We start from the raw sequence: 21,208 nt of genomic DNA on the forward strand, positions 1-21,208 counted from the left end.
AGAGAGCCTTGAGAAAAATCTGCAGTGACGGGCCTAGACTTAGTGCAATTTCCAAAACAAGGCCGAGCCGTTGGCGTGTTCCAGTTGGTCAGCAGAGGAAGTAATTCACTTTCCATTTAAAACAAAAAACCATTGCCACATATGTCAAAATGCACTGCTTACATGCACAACATCCCAGCCAGTACGTGCAAATTTTCTGCCTACTCTCTCCCTGAGCTGGGAATGCCTAACTGGGGAGATCACCCCCCCACACAGCTCTTCCCCTCTAGCTGCTCTTTTACCAGAGACGGACTCTGACGGCCTAATCTTTGGGCCAGCTTCCGATGCTGTTACTCATCTAGAATTACTGTGAGGGTGCGAATCAGAACCTGGCCCTCTCGGCTGAGCTCCAGCCCACCAATGTCCTCTTGTTTTAAACAAACTTTGCTTTCCAAAGTACATGGCGGGGGTGTGTGACACAATCCACTCTGTGCCCTTCATCCAGGCCTGTGGCAAAAGATGCCTCCTGGTGCAGATTACTGCTGCTCTGATTGTGACTGGGGGGGGCTCATGAACATTTTTTATCCTTTTGCTCGTGTTTTTTTCCTTTGGAGAGTCACTAAACCAGCCTATAGCTTGCTAACTTGCCTGTGCCAATAAACATTCAGGTCTGATGGAGTTCTCATCCTGCTCCAAGGAAGACCAGGGAATAAAATGTAAAAATCCCCAGCCATACACCCTCCATAATTGGTTTTCATGCTAGAGCCAATGGAACACATTGGCTCACAGACTGTAAGGCCAGCGGGGACCGTTGTGATCATCCAGTCTGTCCTCCGGCACATCGCAGGCTGCAGAACTTCACCCCCCCACTGCTCTAATATGTCCATAGCCACAAAGCTCCCGCTGGTTTAAATCAGGTTCTGCAATTGGCAGGAGCTGTTCTCCCTATCCCAAATGACAGGGTGCTTTATCCAGATCGTGGAGGGGGCACCAGCACAGAAACCGGTCTAAGACTCCAATGTTACATACCGTCACGTCCCACTGCTATCGTCAGTGCCTGGACCAGTCTCACTAGTGTTCGCAGCAGAGGCCTCCTTGCTTCTTTCACATCCCTGCTCAGGTCGACGTGCTCCGAGCTGCCCACAAGCAGCGAGGCAATGACAGCATCACTAGCAACGACCAGTCTAACAACGCCTCGTTACGCCCTTCCTGGCCCTTGCGCCGTTGTCGTCTGTCTTTTGTCGATGGTAAGCGCTGGGGGGTGAAAGGGGGTGCAGGAGCTGTGCACGAATGGTGCGTCATAACTAATATGCTGAAAGCACAGGATCTTTCATACTACTGGGACCTGATCCTGTGCCCACTGAAATCCATGCAACAATTCCAATAGGTGCTGGATCAAGCCCACGTAGACTGCAGGCCTGCGGAAGCAGCAGTACGCGCGGCCTGACCACATGCCCAAGAATTACTGCTTGAGCAAGAAGCCACAGTTGGGTGAAATGCCCGCAACCGAAGGGCTGGAAAGTGCACTCAGACGGATGCTCACATTCCCACCTTCTCGGCTCTCGCCTTCCCTCTGACATGGAGCCTGGGCCGCTCGTTACATCGCTGGCGTTCCCTGCTTGCTTTTGAGCGATTATTTTTCTCTCAAGGAAACGGACAAGGCACAGCTGCTTTGGAACGCAACAGCGTTTGGCATGTGCCAGCCCGCGTTTGGCATCTGTATGGTTTAAGGAATGCAAATAAAATAATAAATAAGCACTTACAGAGTGCTTTACAACCATTCAGGATGTCACTCAGTGAATGCGACTCCCTTCGGGCTAGAATACTAGACTAGGATTCAGGAGAGCTGGGTTCTAGTCCTGGCTCTGCTGCTGCCCTGCTGGGTGACCTTTGGCACGTCACATAGCCTGTCCGTGCCTTCATTTCCCCATCTGTAAAATGGGGCTAATGCTACGGGCCTCCTTTGCACATATACAGAGGGAAAGTGCGACATAACAACTAGGTAGTATTATTGCCATCTAATGGCCAAGGTCCAGGATGAGGTACAGATGGATTTCATGTTGGTGTGTCGCGCACTGTGGCAGTTCTGGCTGTGTGTTTCAGGCCCCACACTGGGGAGGCACCGGCCCTGTGGAGGCTGGTAGGTTGTACTGAAGACAGCCTCCATGCAGAGGCTGAGTCTGGGGCATTGGTTCTGGCATTTGTCTCCACTGCAATAAACATGGGTCAGCCCCAGCCGATGTGTGGCTCTACACATCCCGTCTCTGGAGCTAGTGTCTGGCCTGCATGGCGCTGCCACCATGCCACCCAGCTGAGCTGTCTTGATACCAATGTAGCTATTTTTAGGGGCAGAGCCTCGTCTGGTGTAAAACAGGGTAGCGCCATTGCCTGTGGTGGAGAGACTCTGCCATACACCCGCTGGCGATTAGGCACTTTAACTTCACGCTCCGTTCAGCGTGCTTGTCTTGACTCCAGTTGTATCACCACTAGATGGAAGGACGGATCATCCAGCCTGCAGTACTAAATACCAAGCCGCATGCTACGGGTGGCCCAGCTGTAAGATGGAGCCCAGCATCTCCCCAAAGTATTTGTGTCAGACTTTAGCGCAGCGGATGTGATCCTGTCCCTCACGTTGCTGGGGCTGGTTCTGGGCCTTCCCAAATGTAGATTTTTTTTAAAAAGCCATAGTTCCTTTCACCATTCCTGATTGGTATCCAGGCAGAGTGTAGCTACAATCCTGATCCGAGCTAAAATATCCCAGTTCTAATGATACGCCTGTTAGCAGTGCTGGAGAGGACCAGGGGGAGGGACCCCTCTTCTCTCCCCCCCATTTGGGTACCTAGTGAGGGAGAGAGCGCCTGCATTTTAATCAGATGCAACACCTCCTGAGCTGATCATGGTGCTGTGCAAACAGCCAGTAGCCGCTGCAGTCACCAGCTGCCAATAAATGGTGACACTGACGCAATGTAATGCTTGACGGCGTCTGTTTATTTTGAAATACGTTTTGCTTCTGATGGTTATTTTAACAGCCTGCAGTAAAGGTGTAAATCTGACATTTAACCTGCTAATTCTACTTCAAGCAGCCTTGCATATATGTTCAGATTTAGTATACGTTTTTCAGTATAAAAACCGTTCAATACACTGTACACATTCACGCGTCACTTTTTACACTCTACTGTACATGCTGTGATAATGTGCTTGTGTGTACAATGCTGTCCTAGGTGCAGTGTGATCTTAGTGATGAGAAAAATAAACTATATAATAAGCTCTCTCTAAAAAGTAACGACCACTTTTATATCCTGTAAACTGAGCTTACTTCCAAATTTATTTACAGAGAAAAGTAACAGATGGACAAGGCCCATTTCTAAATTCTGCTGATTAAATTACTTCCTTCTCTTATCAACTGATAAAGCATCTGAAGTGCTGACATTTGCTTTGCATTGGACTCTATTTACAATTTTACTTTGGAGCAGTGCAATTAAATAGCTCATTAATGTATATAGATTGTGCAGTATTCATTAGCAGATTAGCATCTTTGGGTCTTTCACAGTAACTCTGTATCACAATATCTTTTACAGACCAGAAACACATTGACCCATCGGAACAGCTGGTGCCAGGACTATTGTATAAATGCTCAGGCTCTGAAGGAGAGAGATGCATATCTGTTAACAAAGCTCTCCTGGATGAGAACCTAAGCAGCAGCAGCCCAGATGAGTGGGGGTTGTGGGGGAATTTACAATGGGAAAAAAAGGCGGCTCAAAGTAGAGACGTGAATGGAAAAGGGTGGTCAGGGAGAGTGGTACACATTAAGGCAATATTGTTGAGATATCATCCACTTTCTGTCTTAATACGTCTCTGTCCCCTGCCGAAAAGAAAGGGGGAAACAAACAGAAAGGTGTCTAGTTCAGTCTTCTGAGTCTCTGGAAAAATGCACTTCAGGGGAGATATCTTCAGCAAGAGCTTTGCAGTGTTTCTTAGCAGCAAATGGTGGTGGGGGGGGACCCCAAACCCTTCTCAAAGTGCCCCGGTTGGAATGCTGAAGAGCGTCAGTTTCTCTCCACTGTAGTCCGTCCTTTCTGGATGCTTGGTTTTCAGTGCCACACGCACTACCTTCTTTTGCGCATGCAGACTTCAAGCCTTCCCAGCTCTTCATAGGACTGGTAGAAAACGTCAAAATCTCGGGCACCCCAGCTCCTCCAGGCAGCCAGGCACCACTCCCCGTGTGTGTCCTCAAAGCAGCACACAACAGTGTCCTTTGCGACGATAGCAGCGTCGACCAGCGCCCTGGGAAATCAAGAGCAGGGGTGGAGAAGGGAGCGTAAGAGGAGTGCAGCTTGCCTAGCAAACAGACAGCCCGGGAAAAGGGAGACGCACTGCCTGTCTCACAAGCCAACGATCCTTAACACAGGAAAACACAATGCAGGGCAACTCCTACTAGTTACATTATAGCACCTCTCGCAAAGCCCCCCCGCAAATCACAACAACCCTTCCCCCCCCCCCCAACAAAACAAACCACGACACAGTGACGTAGTTCTATGAGGCTTCTTTGATGACAAGAGTACTGTGCTCTAATGGAGGGCCAGCTTCGGTTGATCTCCAGCCCGCTGATTTCAAGGGGCTGCTCACAAAGCGAGGGACTAGTCCATGTGAGAAAAGGTGGCAGAATTTGCCCCATGTTGCATTTCGTAAGATACAAATAACGGCTCAGATGCCAATCTTTGCCAGGCTTCTTTATGCAACGCTATAAAGGAGTGCGGGGGTAAAAGAAAGGGGCCTGCCCCTGCGGGACCTGCCCCAGCAGAGGGACAGGGGAAACCGGAATGGGAGGAGTAGCTAGAGAGCTTGGTGACTGGCAGCTATGGGGAAGCTGTCCTACGTCAGGGCAGCCGCTCAGGAAGCCACCTTTATCTCCCCCAGACCCCCAACTCATACTCATTCCACAGAGACACACCACAGCAGCTGGCTCTGTATTAGTGATAGTGCAGCCTTGCAAACACCTCCACACCTAAGGCAAGTAATTTGTTGCCACTGGGAGTGCAATGTCATTGGCTTTCTCCATCCGTTTCAGCCGGCTGGTGAAGGATGAGCCGATAGATTTTTGTGCCTGAAGCAGCAAGGCTGCACTATTGTAAAATGGGACATGTCTAGCAATGGACATTTAATCCTGTCTTCTATGCCCCATATTTTTCTTTCCTATTTTTTTTTTTTAAATCAGGTGAATCTCTGAAACCTTCCTCTGCGGCATGGGGCATGGGTCACTTGCTGGTGGATTCTCTGTACCTTAAACCATTATTTGAGGGCGTCAGTAACTCAGTCATAGGTTAGGGAGGTCTCTTATAGAAGTGGGTGGGTGAGATTCTGCAGCCTGCGTTGTGCAGGTCAGACTAGATGATCATAATGGTCCCTTCTGGCCGTAAAGTCTTTGAGTCTATGAAATGAGTCCACCTAGCTAAATGGGCATATGCAGGTCATAAAAGGGACAAACCACTATACCTGACATGACAAGCCACAAACTCCCACGGAAAGTGAATGAAAGGAAGGCTTGGATTTCATATTACCTGTGCTGCGTACTAATCCATGGCCATTCCTGAACACACAGCATGGTTTAACTTCTATTTGCTTTGTCTTGCCATCAATAGCACAATCACATAGTGATATTTAAATGTCAGCAAAAAAAAACAAAAACCCAAGACTATACCATGGTTATTTATTTACTTGGAAGCTCATTTGCTATATGAAGCATTTTAAATTAATGTCCATAACTGTTTTCCACAGAGGACCAGGAGTCTTTCCGCAGCCTGTTGCTACGGCTGGTACAAAGGTGCTCATTTAAAGCCAGAAATTCAACCTGCTCAGAGTGAATGACGCCACAGACAAGCACTGTGATCCGTAGTAAATGCACGTCTTGTTCTTAAAGCAGGGACTGATTCTCCCAAGCAGTAAGGCCCTCGGGCCAAGTGCCTGCAAAGCCCAGGGAAGTCAGCACCTGGCCGGATTGGGCCAAGAGTTATTACAATGTCACATTTTGCTAAATGAGAGGTGCTATCTTAATGCTGACTCAGCCAGAGAAACAAGGTAGATAGTTCGAGATCTGGAGATGCGCTGTGCTCTGATGTTTCTGGGCTAGAGCGTGACCATTGCCTGAAGTAGCCAGCCTGGGCTGATCTGGCATACGGGGGAAGAGCTACCCCAACTTCTGCTTGTCCCATTATAAGAAACAAGAAAGGCACAGCCACAGCATGTGCTGTTCTACCAATCCAGGGCTACCCCAGCTGGTGAACATTACAGCAGCCCTGAGGCTGCTCTAACTTGCATTGGGGGCCTGTCTGTGTAATTGGAACCTAATCACGGTGACTCCTTGAGCTGGGAGCGTGCGCTATGGTGTAGAATCCACACTCGAATGCCCCCGAGAGAGAAAGGCCAGTTGGAGGATTGCAGGCCTTGCACTCTGACCCTGATCACACATTTCCCCTGACGGAATCCTTTGTGACCATGAAATATATGCTGTAATTCACTCTCACCCATAAGGAGCCAGTTCTCCGGCCTTCAACACGGCTATCACCCTGCCACGTTGCGTGCCGCCTTCCTTCTCCAGGCCGATAACGATGATGTCGCCGCCCCTCCTACAAACAAAAGTGAGAGAATCACGCTCAGCAACGTGGGACACTGGCAGTCAGGGAAAGCCCAGGTACACAGCGCTCCAGTAGCTCCTCCGATTACAGCCGCTGAAAGGCGCCAATGGCTGCCGGTGGGGGGCAGGTCTTAGCGCCAAAGGCTATCACTGCTCTCGTTAGAGACAAAGGCTGTGCCAAACACTCGCTGTCAGGCACACCAGGAGGAGTAAACACGCTCCTTGTGTAGTAAAAACAATTGCAGACAAGCGGGGACCACTCAAAGCAACTGGCCCCCTGGCAGAGCACTAAGGCCTTGTCTACACTACAAAGATACACTGACCTATGTTAGGTTGACTTACAGGCACCACATTAACTACTGCAGTGGCTGACGTCCACACTGATGGCTCTCAATGCCGTTGGCAGCTCCTTGCTGGGATCCCAGCAGCTGCCTCACAGGCTCCTGGGCTCCCTATGGGCTGTCCCCCTCACCACCCGGGACTTCTCCCCTTCCCACTCCCAGCCAGGAGCCAGGGCCCAGCCGATCAGCTCTCCAGGGGAGCGGGGGCCGCTGGGCTGTAGCTGCCCAGTTTTCTGGTCAATTTCCTGGCTCCAAATTGACAGCCAACAGCCAATGTAAGGAATGCTGTGTCTACACTGCCACTGCATCACCCTAGCGACATAAACCGACATAAGCCTCTGGCTGAGGTGGTTGTATTATGTCGGCATAGCAAGGGGGTTACATCAGTAGGAGGAGCGTTTCAATGTGTGCGCCTCCACTGTTTTGTCAACAAAAGCTGATTTTTTTCAACAAAGCTCTGTAGGGTAGAGCAGCCCTTAGTTCTATGGACTGAGGGGTTTCCCTGGTTGCAAATGTAGGAGCTGGGATATTGGTAGCAGGGTGTGTGCATGATAGGGTGCGTCTACACTGCAGTGTAAGCCTACGGTTTGAACTCAGGCTCAAGCCTAACTCCCCTTCTGTCTACACACAAATCACAGTAACCCAGGGCTCAGACCCAAGTCAAAGGCCCTCATGGGGGTGGAGGGTCTGAGCCTGAGTCAAGACGGCACCCGGGGTTCAAGCCCTATTGCTTCGCAGTGTAGACACAGCCTCACTGGACTCATGCTCTGGGAGTCCTCTAAAACTTGAGATACCATCCAAAAGTTGTAGAAACGTCGATTTCCAACGGGAAATTCTGGGACAATGACATAGTTGCTTTGCTGTACCTCAGTTACCATCATGGGTATGTCTGATGTGAAATTACAACTGGAAGTAAAAACCAAGTCCTTGAGAGCTTCCCTAAACCCAAACTAACTTCATGCTCCACTTGCCACGCAGGTCTGGTTTGCTGTGTTTGTGCGTCAAGGGAGGATTTACCTAGGGATCCATATGAGGTCTTTTACAGGAAGAATCTTGACAGCTTGGAGATGCTGTGCGTTGTCATCTGTCGGGATGGCATCGTTCTCAGCTCTGTCTGGGGAAGGAATCAGCTCCAGAAACTTGTCGGACTCCTTGCACTCCATGGATAAAGGCATGCTGGAGGAGCTTGAGAGGCTGGAGAAGGACCTAGTTATTCTGTTAGGGGGGGACGAGGAGTAAGAAGACACAGAGCAGTAGTCTGTGAGGGAGTCCTGGTGGTTCAGTATTTGCGTGCCCAGCTCTGGGCTATAGATAATGCTCATATCAGCCAGGGAGCTACTCTCAAGCACCGTCCTGTTTACAGCTGTTGTAGCCGGGATGCCTGCAGAAGGCTGCTGAATTGTAAACATGTCTCTTAACGGGTTGCAGTCTCCGCAGAAGTACCGGGCGCAGAGCTGATAGGTGGCAGTGTGGTACATCACCAGGTAGTTCGTTTTATCGTCGAGGCACCAAATCACTTCGTCCCCATGGCACTCCGAGTTACACGCCAGGGACGTGATCACAGAGGGAGGGCTGTAGGGCTCCAGCCTCCGATTTATATCGATGGTCAGGCAGTCGATGATGAGAATGCCAGGGCCGTTGCTATACCAGACCTCGGCCCCGCCGTTGGCTATTTCCATGGCTTTCACGGGGTAAGGGTTCTGCCGGGGGTCACTGTCTGCGATGTTGAACTTGGAACGATTCGCAGTGTGTGAGCACAAGTAGGAGCAGCTGCCGTCCGGGATGCCACGTGCCACTGTAAAAACTGCCACCAGTCCGTCTGACAGGCCAGCCAGCACCAGATAGGAGCTCTGTGGGAGAGAGAGAGAGACGTTGGTTTCTCTGTGTAGACGTTTACCTTTTTGCAATAAAAGAGCTGCTGGGCCAACATCCCTGAGAATAAACCCATCTGTTACCCCCCAAAGCAAACTAAATTACCCCACAACAACGTCAGTACAGAAAAAACCCAGTGACCCTATGGACACCATCTCCCCCTTCCCCTCTCCCCCCCTGCCCTCTCCCCAGCCGTACCCAGCCCCCATTGCCTTGCAGGTAAGGTAGGGAAGGTGGGCCATGAAGCCCACCCTGAAGGCTAACGATCTCAGGCTGTGATTCACTCAGAGACAGCCATCGTGTGCCCAGAAACCCAACCGTTCACGGGCGGCTTCGTTCGAGCAAGCAATCAAGCAGGGCGGTGCTTCTGCTATGGGGGGCCACCCTGGCAGATGAGAAAATGAAATGGTTGATCCACAACCCAACCCCACGCGCAGTGCGCCCTTGGCGCTTGCTAACCGCCCGGCGCGACTCATCCAGATGTGGAGTCTGGGGCCCTGGACTGCGCTGCACACACGGAGCAGTGTGTGTACCCAGCCGCGCTTCAGGGGACAGGCTGACGAGCAGGGTGGAGAATTCTGCTAAGACATGCCCTGCCGTTAATGGGCACCCGCCTGTTACAGTACAGGGAGCAAGGAGCAAGCGATGTGGCTTTCCTAATAGCCTGCAGCACAGTCATGCTCAAAGCACAGCTAGCGGAGCTCCGTTGGGTGGCAGCCAAAGTCAGGCATGAAATCACGCACAGCGCAGAACGCTGCTCTCTGGCCGAACGCTCAGAGGCTAACAAAGCAGCAGCACGTTATCGCCTGTCAGCCCTGCTGCTGGGCCAGGCGCCCCCAACAACCGTGAAACCCCAGGAGGCAGCGGGGCGAGGTCTCTTGGGACTCTGACTCACTGGGTGACGCTGGGCACATGCCAGAAACCTCCCCGGGTCTCAGCTCCCGCCGGCTGCGAAGCAGAGCTAAAAATGCTCACCTCACAGGAGAGCGGGGAGCCGTGTCCTTCCAATGTGTGAGCCTGTGAGAAGACTTCTGTCCCCGCCGCTCGGTGCCCCCTAGCACTTCCTTATCACACTGTGAAAAGCAAACCCAGCAGCCAAACCTTCCCCATACAAACGAGAAGGCCAGCCAGACCCCAGCAAGTGCCTGACTCTTCCCAGTTACCCACCCTCAAACCAGGACCCACGCCTGGTATAAACACGTACTTGGCAGGATGCCCAAAAGGTCAGCAAATTCAGACCGAGATGGAGAGGAGTGAGTTTCAAGGTCAAAGGCCTCCTGGAGACCTGCCTGCCATGTATAACTTAGGGCTTGTCTACACGGGCGCGTGTGCCAGCACAACTTGTGTTGCTCAGGGGTGTGAAGAAAACACCCCCCCCTTCCCGAGCAACATAGGTTTTGCCGGCATATGCGCTAGTGTAGACAGTGCTGTGTTGGCAAAAGAGCCCTCCTGCTGACACAGCTGCTGCCCCTGGTTTAGGTGGTTTTATTATGTCGGCGGGAGAGCTCTCTCGCCCAATGACATAACATGGCCACACTAGCGCTTATGCCGGCAAAACGTGTGTCGCTCAATGGGTGCTTTTTTTCACTCCTGAGCAACAAAAGTTTTGCCGGCATAAGCGCAAGTGTAGATGAGCCCTAGGAAATTCTAGCCCAAACACCTCCACAGATCTTAGCTTATCACACAGGGAGAAGGGCGGTCACACAAGCAGATGAGTCACGGGCTATTTAGGGCTTAAGAAGTCAAAAATCAATATAGCCATAGGTTGGTAATGCAGGGGTAAGTATTGACTTTTTTTGAAGCTCATTCAAGACTCTTGGACATAAGGTGCTATCTGATTACTAGCAATTTCATCTGATGTGCTGAGCTCACACGCCTAATGTCATTGAAGCGCTTTCATGTAATCATGGGGACAAACAAGGTCAGCAACCAGAACCGTGGACTATGCTGCAGACTTTTGCTCTAACCCAGCACCAGTCCTTTTATCCTCACTGCAGATAAACCAAGTGGCATGTGGCGTGCTGTATGGTCGGATCCTCACAGCTAGGTAGTCACAAGATCTGGCTGCAAAATGGTAAGTGTTTTCCACAAATGGCTTTTTTTTATTATTTTTGAAAGAAATGGAATTTGTAAAAGCCCTTTTTGGTGAAATATTTCATAGTTTCAAAGAAAAAAGACGAAGGTGTGACAATCAGGGTCCATACACCCCAAGTGGAGATTAAGGGGTCTGAACCCCAAAGATAAGCAATCAAATCAACTGATTGTATACAATATTACTGTGCTATAAAAGTGAACCGAGCAATGTATATAAAAGCTAGTGCCATGCTGGTCATGACTACCATAGTGCGAAGTGTGTATGGGGGTGCATAAAGAGTTATGTATGTGGAAATACATTCCTGGAAATAAATTTCCTGCTGGAAATATGTTCCTAATACATATTTGTGGAGAAAAATGAGAAGCCAGCCTGTTGTAGACAAATGAATGTGGATTTCCCTGTCTAGGTGAAGCTTTGTAAGCCAGAAGACAATGAAAGTACATTTACACATGAGATAAACAGCAAACAAGCAGCAGCTTGGAGAGCACACCGGGTGTCAGAATCACCCCTTGGAAGTCTTCCTGGCTCTTGAGACTTTGGAACCATAAATGGGAGTACCAAGATATTTTACCCATCACTTAGGAGACCCAGGGAACAGCAACCTGTAAAAGTTGGATTCCCTGGCCCAACAGGCTGGTAGCTTGATGTGAGTAAGAAAACTGCTTAGGCAAAGTTTGCAACTTGCTAAGATTAAGTTTTAGTCACTAGAAAGCGTGTTTTATTTATAACCAAACCTGTCTCTTTTTCCCCTTGTTAGCATCACTTAGATCTCTGTTCTTTGTTAACGGACCTATTCCTTGTTTTGTTACTAAACCAGCTCAATGCTGGATATTAAAGTGAAGTGGAGTTTTCAGCTAAATCTGACAGGCTGAGGTGGGCTCTGTCCCTCTGGAGGAAGAGAAGGTAGTAATGAGAAGGACTGGACACCACCGGGGGGTATTTCTGGGGAGCTGGGGTTCTCTGATTGTTACCCACAAGGCCAGGTTGAGACTGGCAGAGCCTTGAAGAGTTTGCTGCAAGGCAGACAGGCCGGGGTGTCGGGGAGCTGACACATAATAGCAGCTGCAAACTCTCACTCTTGCTAATGCAGAGGGATGACATAGGAACTCGCAAGTTCTGGGTGTTGTCCACGGGAGGCTGAACATTTTTTTGTTTTGTTTGTTAAAAAAAGAACATTTTGAATGGAATGAAAAGTGATCCATTGTGCAGGAGGGGAAGGCCATTTTACATTAAAAACTTCTGATGGGAAATGTTCAGTCAGTTCTACTAGCCACATTTTAGTGGGCTTTAGCTGGACAGTCAAATCTATTCTCTGAGTCACTGTTAGATCTTTTAAACTCCTACACAACTAACCACCTTGGGAGAAGAGAGTTTGGCTAGAAAGTGCTGTATTTCTTTTGGCTTAGCACCATAAAAGTCTGTCTGATCTCCTTGGGTAGTATCAGCTGCAAGAGAACAGAAGAAGGTAGCTTTCAGACTCAACAGGCCAGCTCCACAGTGTGTATAACTCAGCATAGCTCCAAGTGAAGTCAATACAGCTGCACCAGCTATCCTGGCTGGGGAACGGGCCCAACAGGTCCCAAAGAATATTACAAAACAGTCAGATGCTGTGGAGGCAAATTCAGCAGCCATTTTATGTTCAGCAACAGCATGACTCAAGCCTTGGACATTAGAACCTGTTTTATTCAGGCACTGCGTTTATCCCAAACACTTTGGAAAGCAAGGCAGAAGCATTCCTGCCCCAAGCAGGGGCTCAAACCCACCGTTGTCACTGCATGTCCTGAGATAAGCGTGCTAGCCACTTAACATGCAAGTGCCACGAAAGCTACATGCTCAGAAGGGCCATAAATGCACCTGTTTGTTGGGCTGTGATGGACATAAGAAGTCTCCAAAGTATGATACCAAAAGAGTGACCACGCCGAGGCAGGACTGCAGTCTCCATCAACATTAAATAACGTTCTCAGAATTCACTTTCGACATTTGAGCTGAGAAACGAGCCAACAAAAACACAGAAACAAAACTGCATTTGAAGTCTCTGGCCTGCCAAGAGTCCAGCTCTGCCAGTGAGAATGGCCTCTAAATGGAGGGCGTGTGCTGTGCTGTATAGCACAGATGATGAGCCCGTGCCAAGACGTTCTGTCCTCACAACTACAGTACAGTGTAAGGTTTAAAGCCTACTGGAATTTATCAGATACCAGGTAAACGAAGCCCTCAAACAACATAGACTTTGTTACTCCTCCACCCCATTTCCTTGGCTGATCCTTCTGGAACAGCAGCGTAAAGTCTTTAAATGCAGCTTTTGTTTTCCTGTGGTCTAGGCTCCTCATGACAGCCAGGGACTGATACACGTTCGACCCTCTCTCCTGCTTTTCGTTTCTTTGTGAAAATACTGGAAACAGATTGGAAGGTAATTTGCTTTTGCGGGGGTCTAGAGGAATTTACTGTTATCTGGTCATAATAATGAATCATAAAAATTAACCACCAAAATTACACTTTTCATTGCTATGTTTTGTTTTTTGGGGAAGAGAGTTTATTTTCAGGGCTTCTCTCTGCTTTTTTCAAATGTCTGTGATGTTTCCTTTGGATGAGAAAAGAAGCACGGGAAACTATTCTTTTGAATCTGTCTTCCCAAATGTAGCCAGTCAGAAGTATTCCCCTAGGAGCAAAATCCCAGGACAGTGATTTGACTGTGTTACTTGGCAACATGCTGGAAGCGTGTTGTCTTGGAAAAGGTCAATGTTCCCATCTGCCTGTGAGAGATTCTTTTCTCCACTGGATTCTTTTTTTTTTTTTTTTCCTTAAGAGGCTCATTTCATACAGCAAACTCGACAGACTAGCATGACTGGCTTCACGGGAACTATTCAGCAAAACTGTCAGCTCTTGTAAACAGTTTAGTTTCTTGCAGACCTTGCCTGCACTTCCTCCTGCTCATTGGCCTGGCCATTTATAGACTGATAATGTCCACAGAGAGGAGGAAAAAATGACCTATCAGGGATTCTGCTGAAAGGACACAGAGTGTTTTTTGGGGGGGAGGGAGAAATGATTCAATATGCAATATTCAATATTATTGTCTAGTCTGGAATTATTTATTACATTCACTAGACATACCACAGTCTGGATGGAGAAACCAGGAGACCTAAGGCCCATTAGAAACCCCAAAGGGTTGTAATCAGTGTGACAGTGGAGACCTGAAAAGGAAAGGCACATTCTACTTCTCTGGACAAAATATAAGGCAGCAGGAGAAAGATACATCAGGTGTCAGGCATCAAACACCGTGGAAGAAAAACTCTGTAGCTTTGGGAGCCAGAAAAAGTCAACGGAAGCAACCTCCCAGCGTGTGAACGTCATCCCTGTGCCAGCACCAGGTCCATGCATCACGTAAATCCCACTTACATTTGCCTCGAAGGGCGAAATGGGACGTAAGCAATGCATACTAACCTGTGAGCTAACTCTTCGCCCAGGGGCAAACCTCACTAACTAGGCAGCAGCCTGAGCCACTAACTTGGAAACAGAACGGACGGTACCACAGAAGGGACACAGGTGTAAAATAAACCCCCTCAACCTCATTAGCACTGTGAAAACTGTTCTGTGCCGAGTTATTTCAACACCGTATGCTCTGTTGACATTTGGAAAAGCTTTTATGTAATGAGAGATGTTGAAAATGAATGGATAATGATGCGACATTTCCACTCTAGATTGTTCTAGGTAAACCTAAGGATAATCTAACCAACCAGAAAAGACTGCAATAGCCAATAGCCAATAATGTCACAATGCCACATTTCTCTTAATAGCCTGCTTATGATAGGACCTTAAACGTCTCCAACACTGAAAGACTCTCTTAGATATACACCATGTAATGCCCCCCCTTTCTTCCTGCCAGTGGGAGACAATAGCCTAGCCTGCCTTTTATTGTATGCACATCCCTCATCAAAAAGAAAAAGAGCTGTTGCTAAAGCGTTAAGTGGCACGTATGCACATATACACATACACCTGGCTGTCCTCACTCTCTTGCTCTCGTGCTCCAGGTGAGGCTGTCCAATCAATATGCGCTTAAAAGACACACTCAGGTCTTACATTAGTAACTAACCAATCTCTGTTCTAAATCATTCACTCACTTCCCCTCTACTCACATCTTTCTCATTCACTGACACTAATTTTTTTCTAATGACAAGATGGAAATGCAGCTGGAAAGCTTCCCTGTATGGAAAGCAGGTATATTTTGACTACTTCCCCAGCAGGTTCTTAAGTGCCATTTCTGGACCCCTCCTCCTACCCCTGCCTCAGCTTCTCCCAGCCATGCTGCTTTCAGGCCTCTGTTCTCCTTGGCTTGGGGACAGCGACCTGCAAACTGTTCTTTTTGCTCTGCCAGCAAGCTCTAGTGTGCAGAGGAGTCCTTTAGTTATGCAGAGGATAGCGAAATACAACGTTACGTTGGGCTCCTGTTTCCATAAGCACAGCCTTTCGTTTCACTGATACCCCTTTTCCGAAACATTCCTCTTTACCTTTTTTACAACAGGCACTGCTAAGAAGCAGCTCACCGCAGCCGGAGTGTCTAATCCCTTTTGTGGAGTGTTTAAAGGACACATGCCTTGTAAGCCATATACATAAATCTTCTGGTCCTGCAAACGAACAAGAACAGATGGAATTACGTTTAATTCAGCAATAATTTAACTTAGGTGATTTTCACATTAACATGTAAAGTGTCGCAAATTTGTCCCCTATTAAACTGTCCATTTTGTATTTCTAGAGGTCAAAAATCTACAGTTCAGTTCTTTTTAGGGCAATTTTTACCTTAAAGGTCCTCTACTTGATGACTGTTTTGGCTTCCTATGATCCGTACTGGTTGGAGAGGCTACCCTGAATTCCCCTTAATGCAATGTGTGATACCAAGCACTCTCCGGTAGTACAGAGAACAGATTTTTACCAAATCTGCAATCAGATTAAAATATGATTGACTCTACACATAGTTCACATCTACTAGAGCTGGCAGGGAATTTTCTGTCAGAAAAAAATCAAAATTATATGTTGTGTTGGTTAGTTTGTTGAACTAAACCAAATATTTCATTTTGAGTCAATTCAGCATTAAACTGCATCTCCCTAAGGTGCTGCATTGCCTTATGGGAGTTGTAGTTCAGATGCTTCATGCCCCCATCTTATTGTATGGGCTGAGCCTCTAGGCTACACTACAGCTCCCATGATGCACTGCAGTTTCCTCTCTGATCAAACTGCAGGGTGTATCATGGGAGATGTAGTCCAGCCAGGGAGCCCAGCCCATACAGAAGAATAAAGGCATGAAGCGCCAGAACTACAACTTTGAGGAAGCAGTGTGGTGTCATAGGCAGACATAATTTAATATTGAATTGACTTTAAATGTTTCCTTTCAGTTCAACAAGCTGAAACAAAATATCTCATTTGGGAATATTAAAATATTAAAATGTTTTGACCTTTCTAAATTGAAATTTTTCTGAGCTTTTCTTTCTATGGAAAAATGCCTATATTTTGCCTTTTTTTTTTAACCTGATTCAGGATGAATAAAATGTCAAAATATCAGAATTTCCTGCAGGATATAAATTCCAATTTTCACTCAGCCCTAGTGTACACACACGTGCAATTAGAACTGGTTGAATTATCTATTACAAATAATTCACCCAAATCATTTAGCCCGTTTTCCATATGTGAAGCTTTGACTTTTATGAATTTGTTTGTAATAGTTCAACAACTTTTGCAAGAACATTTTGTGCCTGGTTACACTCAGCATGGTTCTGTCTGAAGAGGTGATAGGGCTTTAGTGAGATAAATCGACTATGCTATCTTGCTCTTATCTTTTTAGGCAGGAATTTTAAAGGGCCTAAGAGAGTTAGGCACCCATTTCCCATCAATTCCCTTAGTCCTCTTTTTAAATCTACAGCCTCAATGTATATTTTTCTACTCTTTCCCCTTATCACTTACAGATAGGATTCTTTCCCAGATAGAATCTCTCAGTATTCACATGCTATAACCTGGGACAGATGTATGTTGGACAGCTGTCATTTCCATGTTCGTTCTGAACAGCACAGCCATGGTCCTGGGACCAGGAGGCTTTAGACATTAGCTAAACCAGTGTTTCCCAATTGGTATGCCATCAGGCCTGAGCAGGTATGTCATGGACTTTTTTGCAAAACTACTTGAAGAGTTCTGGATTGGCTCATGAATATTCATGAATTCGTTTGGCGACTATATGGTGGAGTGCCTCAAAATAATTAAGGATATCAAGGTGTGCCATGGCAGAGAACAGGCTGGGAACCATTGTGTTAACAACAAGATGTGGAAACAATATACCAGTGAGAAAGCAGACGTAAAGTTTGACTGCCCATCTGAGACATCCATTGTCATCCTGATTCGCTGAGCTTTAAATGACTAATTTACTAAGATAATACCATGTTTCTTTATTACGTATATGAATGAAGATTTCTCCAGTAGGGCAATGAAGTGCACACAACCAACAAGAAGAGAGCTCACATTTCGGATAACATTTACCTCTGTGGCAGTCCATAGTGCACTGTGAACTTTTAACTGGCAGCACAACTTCATGCCTGGGCAGCTCATTCTCTCCACTTCTATGAGTCCTTTCTCTGTATTTACCACCGTATAATTTCTGAAAGGAGCAAACGTAATTTGTTATAGCAACGCTGCCAATAGTCAAATGGCATTAACAAATAGTTGCAATTAATGTGTTTGCATTGTACGATTTGGATATCACCTAGTACTTTTGGCCAAGCCATGCATACTGTCAACACCTGAACTATCCATCATCCTGCAGATGTAGAAAATGCTCTTAATCTTTTTTGGGGAGAGGAAAGGATATCATAAAAGGAGAAAAATTCAGACACTTAAAAGCTCTTTCTGCTGTTAACTGTTTACTAAGTGTACTCCAACTGTTGTCTTGTTACTCTGATTAATTTGCTATCTAAAGAAAAGAGAAGTAACACATCAAGAAAGGCTGAAGGTCCTTGACATGTTAAAATAACTTTTAAAAATTTGATTAAAATGAATATTTTTGTGAATAAAAGCACTATGTTTGTTTCACTGTGATTCATGGGGTCACATTGTTTATGGATATTTGAACAAACCCAGGGTGTTAAAAATGTGTCTACAAATCCCAGAAGTTGCACCCATTTTAGCATGACTGGTTACAATTCTGAAATGTGCATAACTTGTTACTCCCCTGTCTACAATGATTTAGTTATCTAACCAGGAAGTAGAAATAATATTGTATGGCTTAAGCAACCAACCAAATGCCAGGAATGATAAATAGTCAAAGCAAAGAGTTCATGAATAACTTGCAGAACCAACATTATTTACCCGTACTATTTGGCAAATACTTGCCAATAGTGAATTCCTTTAACAGAAAATCTGGATCAGCTCATGAATGGTTTCCATGAATGGCTTCTCCAGCCGACATAGCTACTGCCTTTCGCAGAGCTGGATTTATTATGCCGATGGGAGAACTTTCTCCCATTGACATAGAATATCTGCACCAGACGTGCTACAGTGGCGCAGCTGCACCGGTGTAGCTGTTCTGATGTAGTGCATCTAGTGCAGACTAGTCTTTAGTGTCAAATGACCTCATTCGTAAAGGGAGACCATATCTAGTCTCAGGTGCAAACATTCCATCCTGTGTTTGTTACAGTTTCCTAATCTTGACCTCATATTATTTAAAGTAGAGCTAAACTCAGTAATCCTCTTTATGAAGAAACCATGGACATATTATTAAAGAAAACAGTCTGAGAGACCAATGCTGTCTGTATCTTTTGAAGTGCACTTAATTCACTTTCACCTTCCCTCCCTTCTGCCCCATGGCATAAGTGTGGGCATTGAAGGAGTCTACGTTAAAGGAAGGAAAAGGATTAAAACAAAACCTCTACCTGGTGTCTTCTTTCCCATCCCAGAATACCACAGTGTACTCTTGCCCTTGGGAAGAGAAGAAGGACGACTGCTTCCCACAGCACATCAGGTACATGAACGTAGCAAAGGTAGGATCTTTCATCTGTCCTACAACAGAAAGGGCCAGTGGACGCTGAGGAAAAAAAAAAACACTCTATGGTGTGCACACAGCAGAGATTCTTTCATAGGTCCAGAATAAACACCACATTCATAATAATTACTGTTTATTAAATCTATAGTTCCACAGGCTGTTGATCTCAAAAGAACCTAAGGGAGTTAGGTGCCCAAATCTGCACCCAGATCCGTTAACTTTCTTTCAAAATCCTGTCCCACGGGTGCTCACTGAACACTGCACTCCAGTGTAAAACCAATATTAATGACAAAAATCAAGGCCGATCTCTCTCCTTCCACCCCTCTTCCTTGTCTCTCTCTCATTAGGATTTTCTCTATGAACCTCTCGTGCTTTGAGAATTTAGGGAACAAAGCCACACTCAACGCAGAGTATAAGGCTTTGTAAATCAAAGCTCTGCCTGACCCTTATGTGAAGGGCCATGGCTCCAAAATTGCAAGATGATTAAAGAAAGATATAGTACAGTGTAATCGCTTTCTGTAGTTTAAACCCTCTCCTGTCCTCATGGTGACTTCTCTTCTAAGAGCCTGAATTCCTTCTAGCTGCATTCACAGCATGACACTTCCGTGGTTTTTAGTAATTAAGGGTGGAATCTTGCCCCACTTAAGTAAATGCAAGTTTTGCCATCGACTTCAATGGGCCAAGATTTCACCTTAAAGATTTCAGCGCCCCCGCCCACAATTGCTTCGTTCATGAAACCCGCATTGAAGTCAATGGAAGTGTCGGTCCAGATCACCGGGAGGGTGTAAATAGGTGGAGCTCCATTGATGTCAGTAGAGCAAGACTCATTTACATCAGCGGCGGCTCTGGCCCGTAGCATGGAGGACGGCACCTGTAACAAGCAGCCGATAAATGGCCCCCGGGCACCACGTGTACCTTTTCCGGCTTAGTGTCCCAACATTCCATCATGAGTGCCTGCATCCTGTAGAACTGCACTTCCTCCGGCTGCCCCAGAATGGGCCGGATCCCTTTGGACAGCTTCTTCGAAATTTGAAGCTGATGTTGTCCAAGCACAGGCCGCTGTCCGGACAAGAGTTCGTAGAGGACCATCCCATAGGAAAACATGTCCACCTATGGCAAACAGCACGCAGTTAAGCACAAAGCTCTCCCTGTTGATGGAGTCTGGCTATTTTTCGGAGAGGGGGAGCTGGGAGTTTTATTGTATTTCTTGAACGTGGGAAAACATTGACAGCAGTGATGGGAACCAAGCAATACATAAATAAGCATTAAGAGGTAATAAAATAAGATCAGCAGCACATTCAGGATATGCTCGGAAGGTGAAATACACCCCTGTGCAGAGGGCCAGGCGTATGCACCTCTTAAGGGTTGCATAGGCCTTATGCTGGCTCCTATACACGGGGGAGTTAATTTCTGCTAGAAAAAATGAATGGACCTAAATGATCAGTTGAAATCATTTGGTTCCCAGGGAATCTTCCATAGCCCATACAGACATTTCCCATCTAGCTGCAATCAGTGTTATGAATAAGGAGTCCAGTTTACATGTGCCTTGCTCACATCTTGCAGACAGTTAACACAACAACTACGCAGTTAGTTTCTTCATCAGCCATTCCGTTTAATCAGAAATCTCTTTAAACTGAGATTGTCAGAAGCGGGTGCCTCCAGTTATATCCCTAAACCCACAGTTAGGCTCCTAAACAAATGGCCAGATTTTCAAAGGAGCTGAGTACCTGCAGCTCTCACTGAAAGGCCAGGTGCCTAGACATGTATTCAGAAGTACACCTTTTGAAAACCTTGGCTTTCATCAGCACATGTGAGAAAGCTACATTAAGGGCCTTGACGAGCAGCTTTTTCAGTGGGTTATAGATGAGAATTGTGCCACTTCAATGGAAATTTCTTAGTTACCTTTTCATCATAGACTATTCGAGGCCTAATCTCTGGGGCTTGGTAACCAGGAGTGCCTTCCACTCCCAGCGCTCCTTCGTGGAATGATTGCCGAGAAATCCCATAGTCAGACAATTTGATGTTGACATGTTCTTTAATGTCCAGGGACCACACTAAAATATTGTCTGACTTTAGGTCACAGAATATGATGTTCTTCTTATGTAGGTAGGCAAGGCCTGTTACAATCTGATATGCTATTTTCTGTGTCAGTATATGTCCCAGTGGTACAAAGGAAGCCTCTGTTATAAAGGAAAAATGTTGTGTTCAGTACAGCAAACTTTCATAAGGATGACAGTTCTTGACCTAGTATAAACACTCGAGCTGGTAAAATGTCA

General features: G+C 46.7%; 1 protein-coding gene across 1 annotated transcript in view; it reads right to left on the minus strand.

Annotated features, from left to right (window-relative positions):
• Nucleotides 1-2,946: 2,946 nt before the first annotated feature.
• The window catches only part of LRRK1 (leucine rich repeat kinase 1), a 103,262-nt gene continuing 85,000 nt past the window's right edge, over nt 2,947-21,208 (minus strand). Inside the window, exons 28-35 of the mRNA XM_067556095.1 lie at nt 20,835-21,112; nt 19,848-20,042; nt 18,823-18,974; nt 17,435-17,552; nt 15,421-15,537; nt 7,969-8,801; nt 6,501-6,602; nt 2,947-4,263 (exon numbers count right to left, since the gene is read on the minus strand). Coding sequence (XP_067412196.1) covers nt 4,086-4,263; nt 6,501-6,602; nt 7,969-8,801; nt 15,421-15,537; nt 17,435-17,552; nt 18,823-18,974; nt 19,848-20,042; nt 20,835-21,112 — 1,973 coding nt within the window. The 3' untranslated portion in view covers nt 2,947-4,085. The remainder of the gene's footprint in view (nt 4,264-6,500; nt 6,603-7,968; nt 8,802-15,420; nt 15,538-17,434; nt 17,553-18,822; nt 18,975-19,847; nt 20,043-20,834; nt 21,113-21,208) is intronic.

The sequence above is a fragment of the Emydura macquarii genome, unplaced genomic scaffold, assembly GCF_026122565.2.
Source record: "Emydura macquarii macquarii isolate MOO-44397 ecotype Brisbane River unplaced genomic scaffold, CSIRO-AGI_Emac_v2 contig_1644, whole genome shotgun sequence".
Taxonomy (NCBI): Eukaryota; Metazoa; Chordata; order Testudines; family Chelidae; genus Emydura; species Emydura macquarii.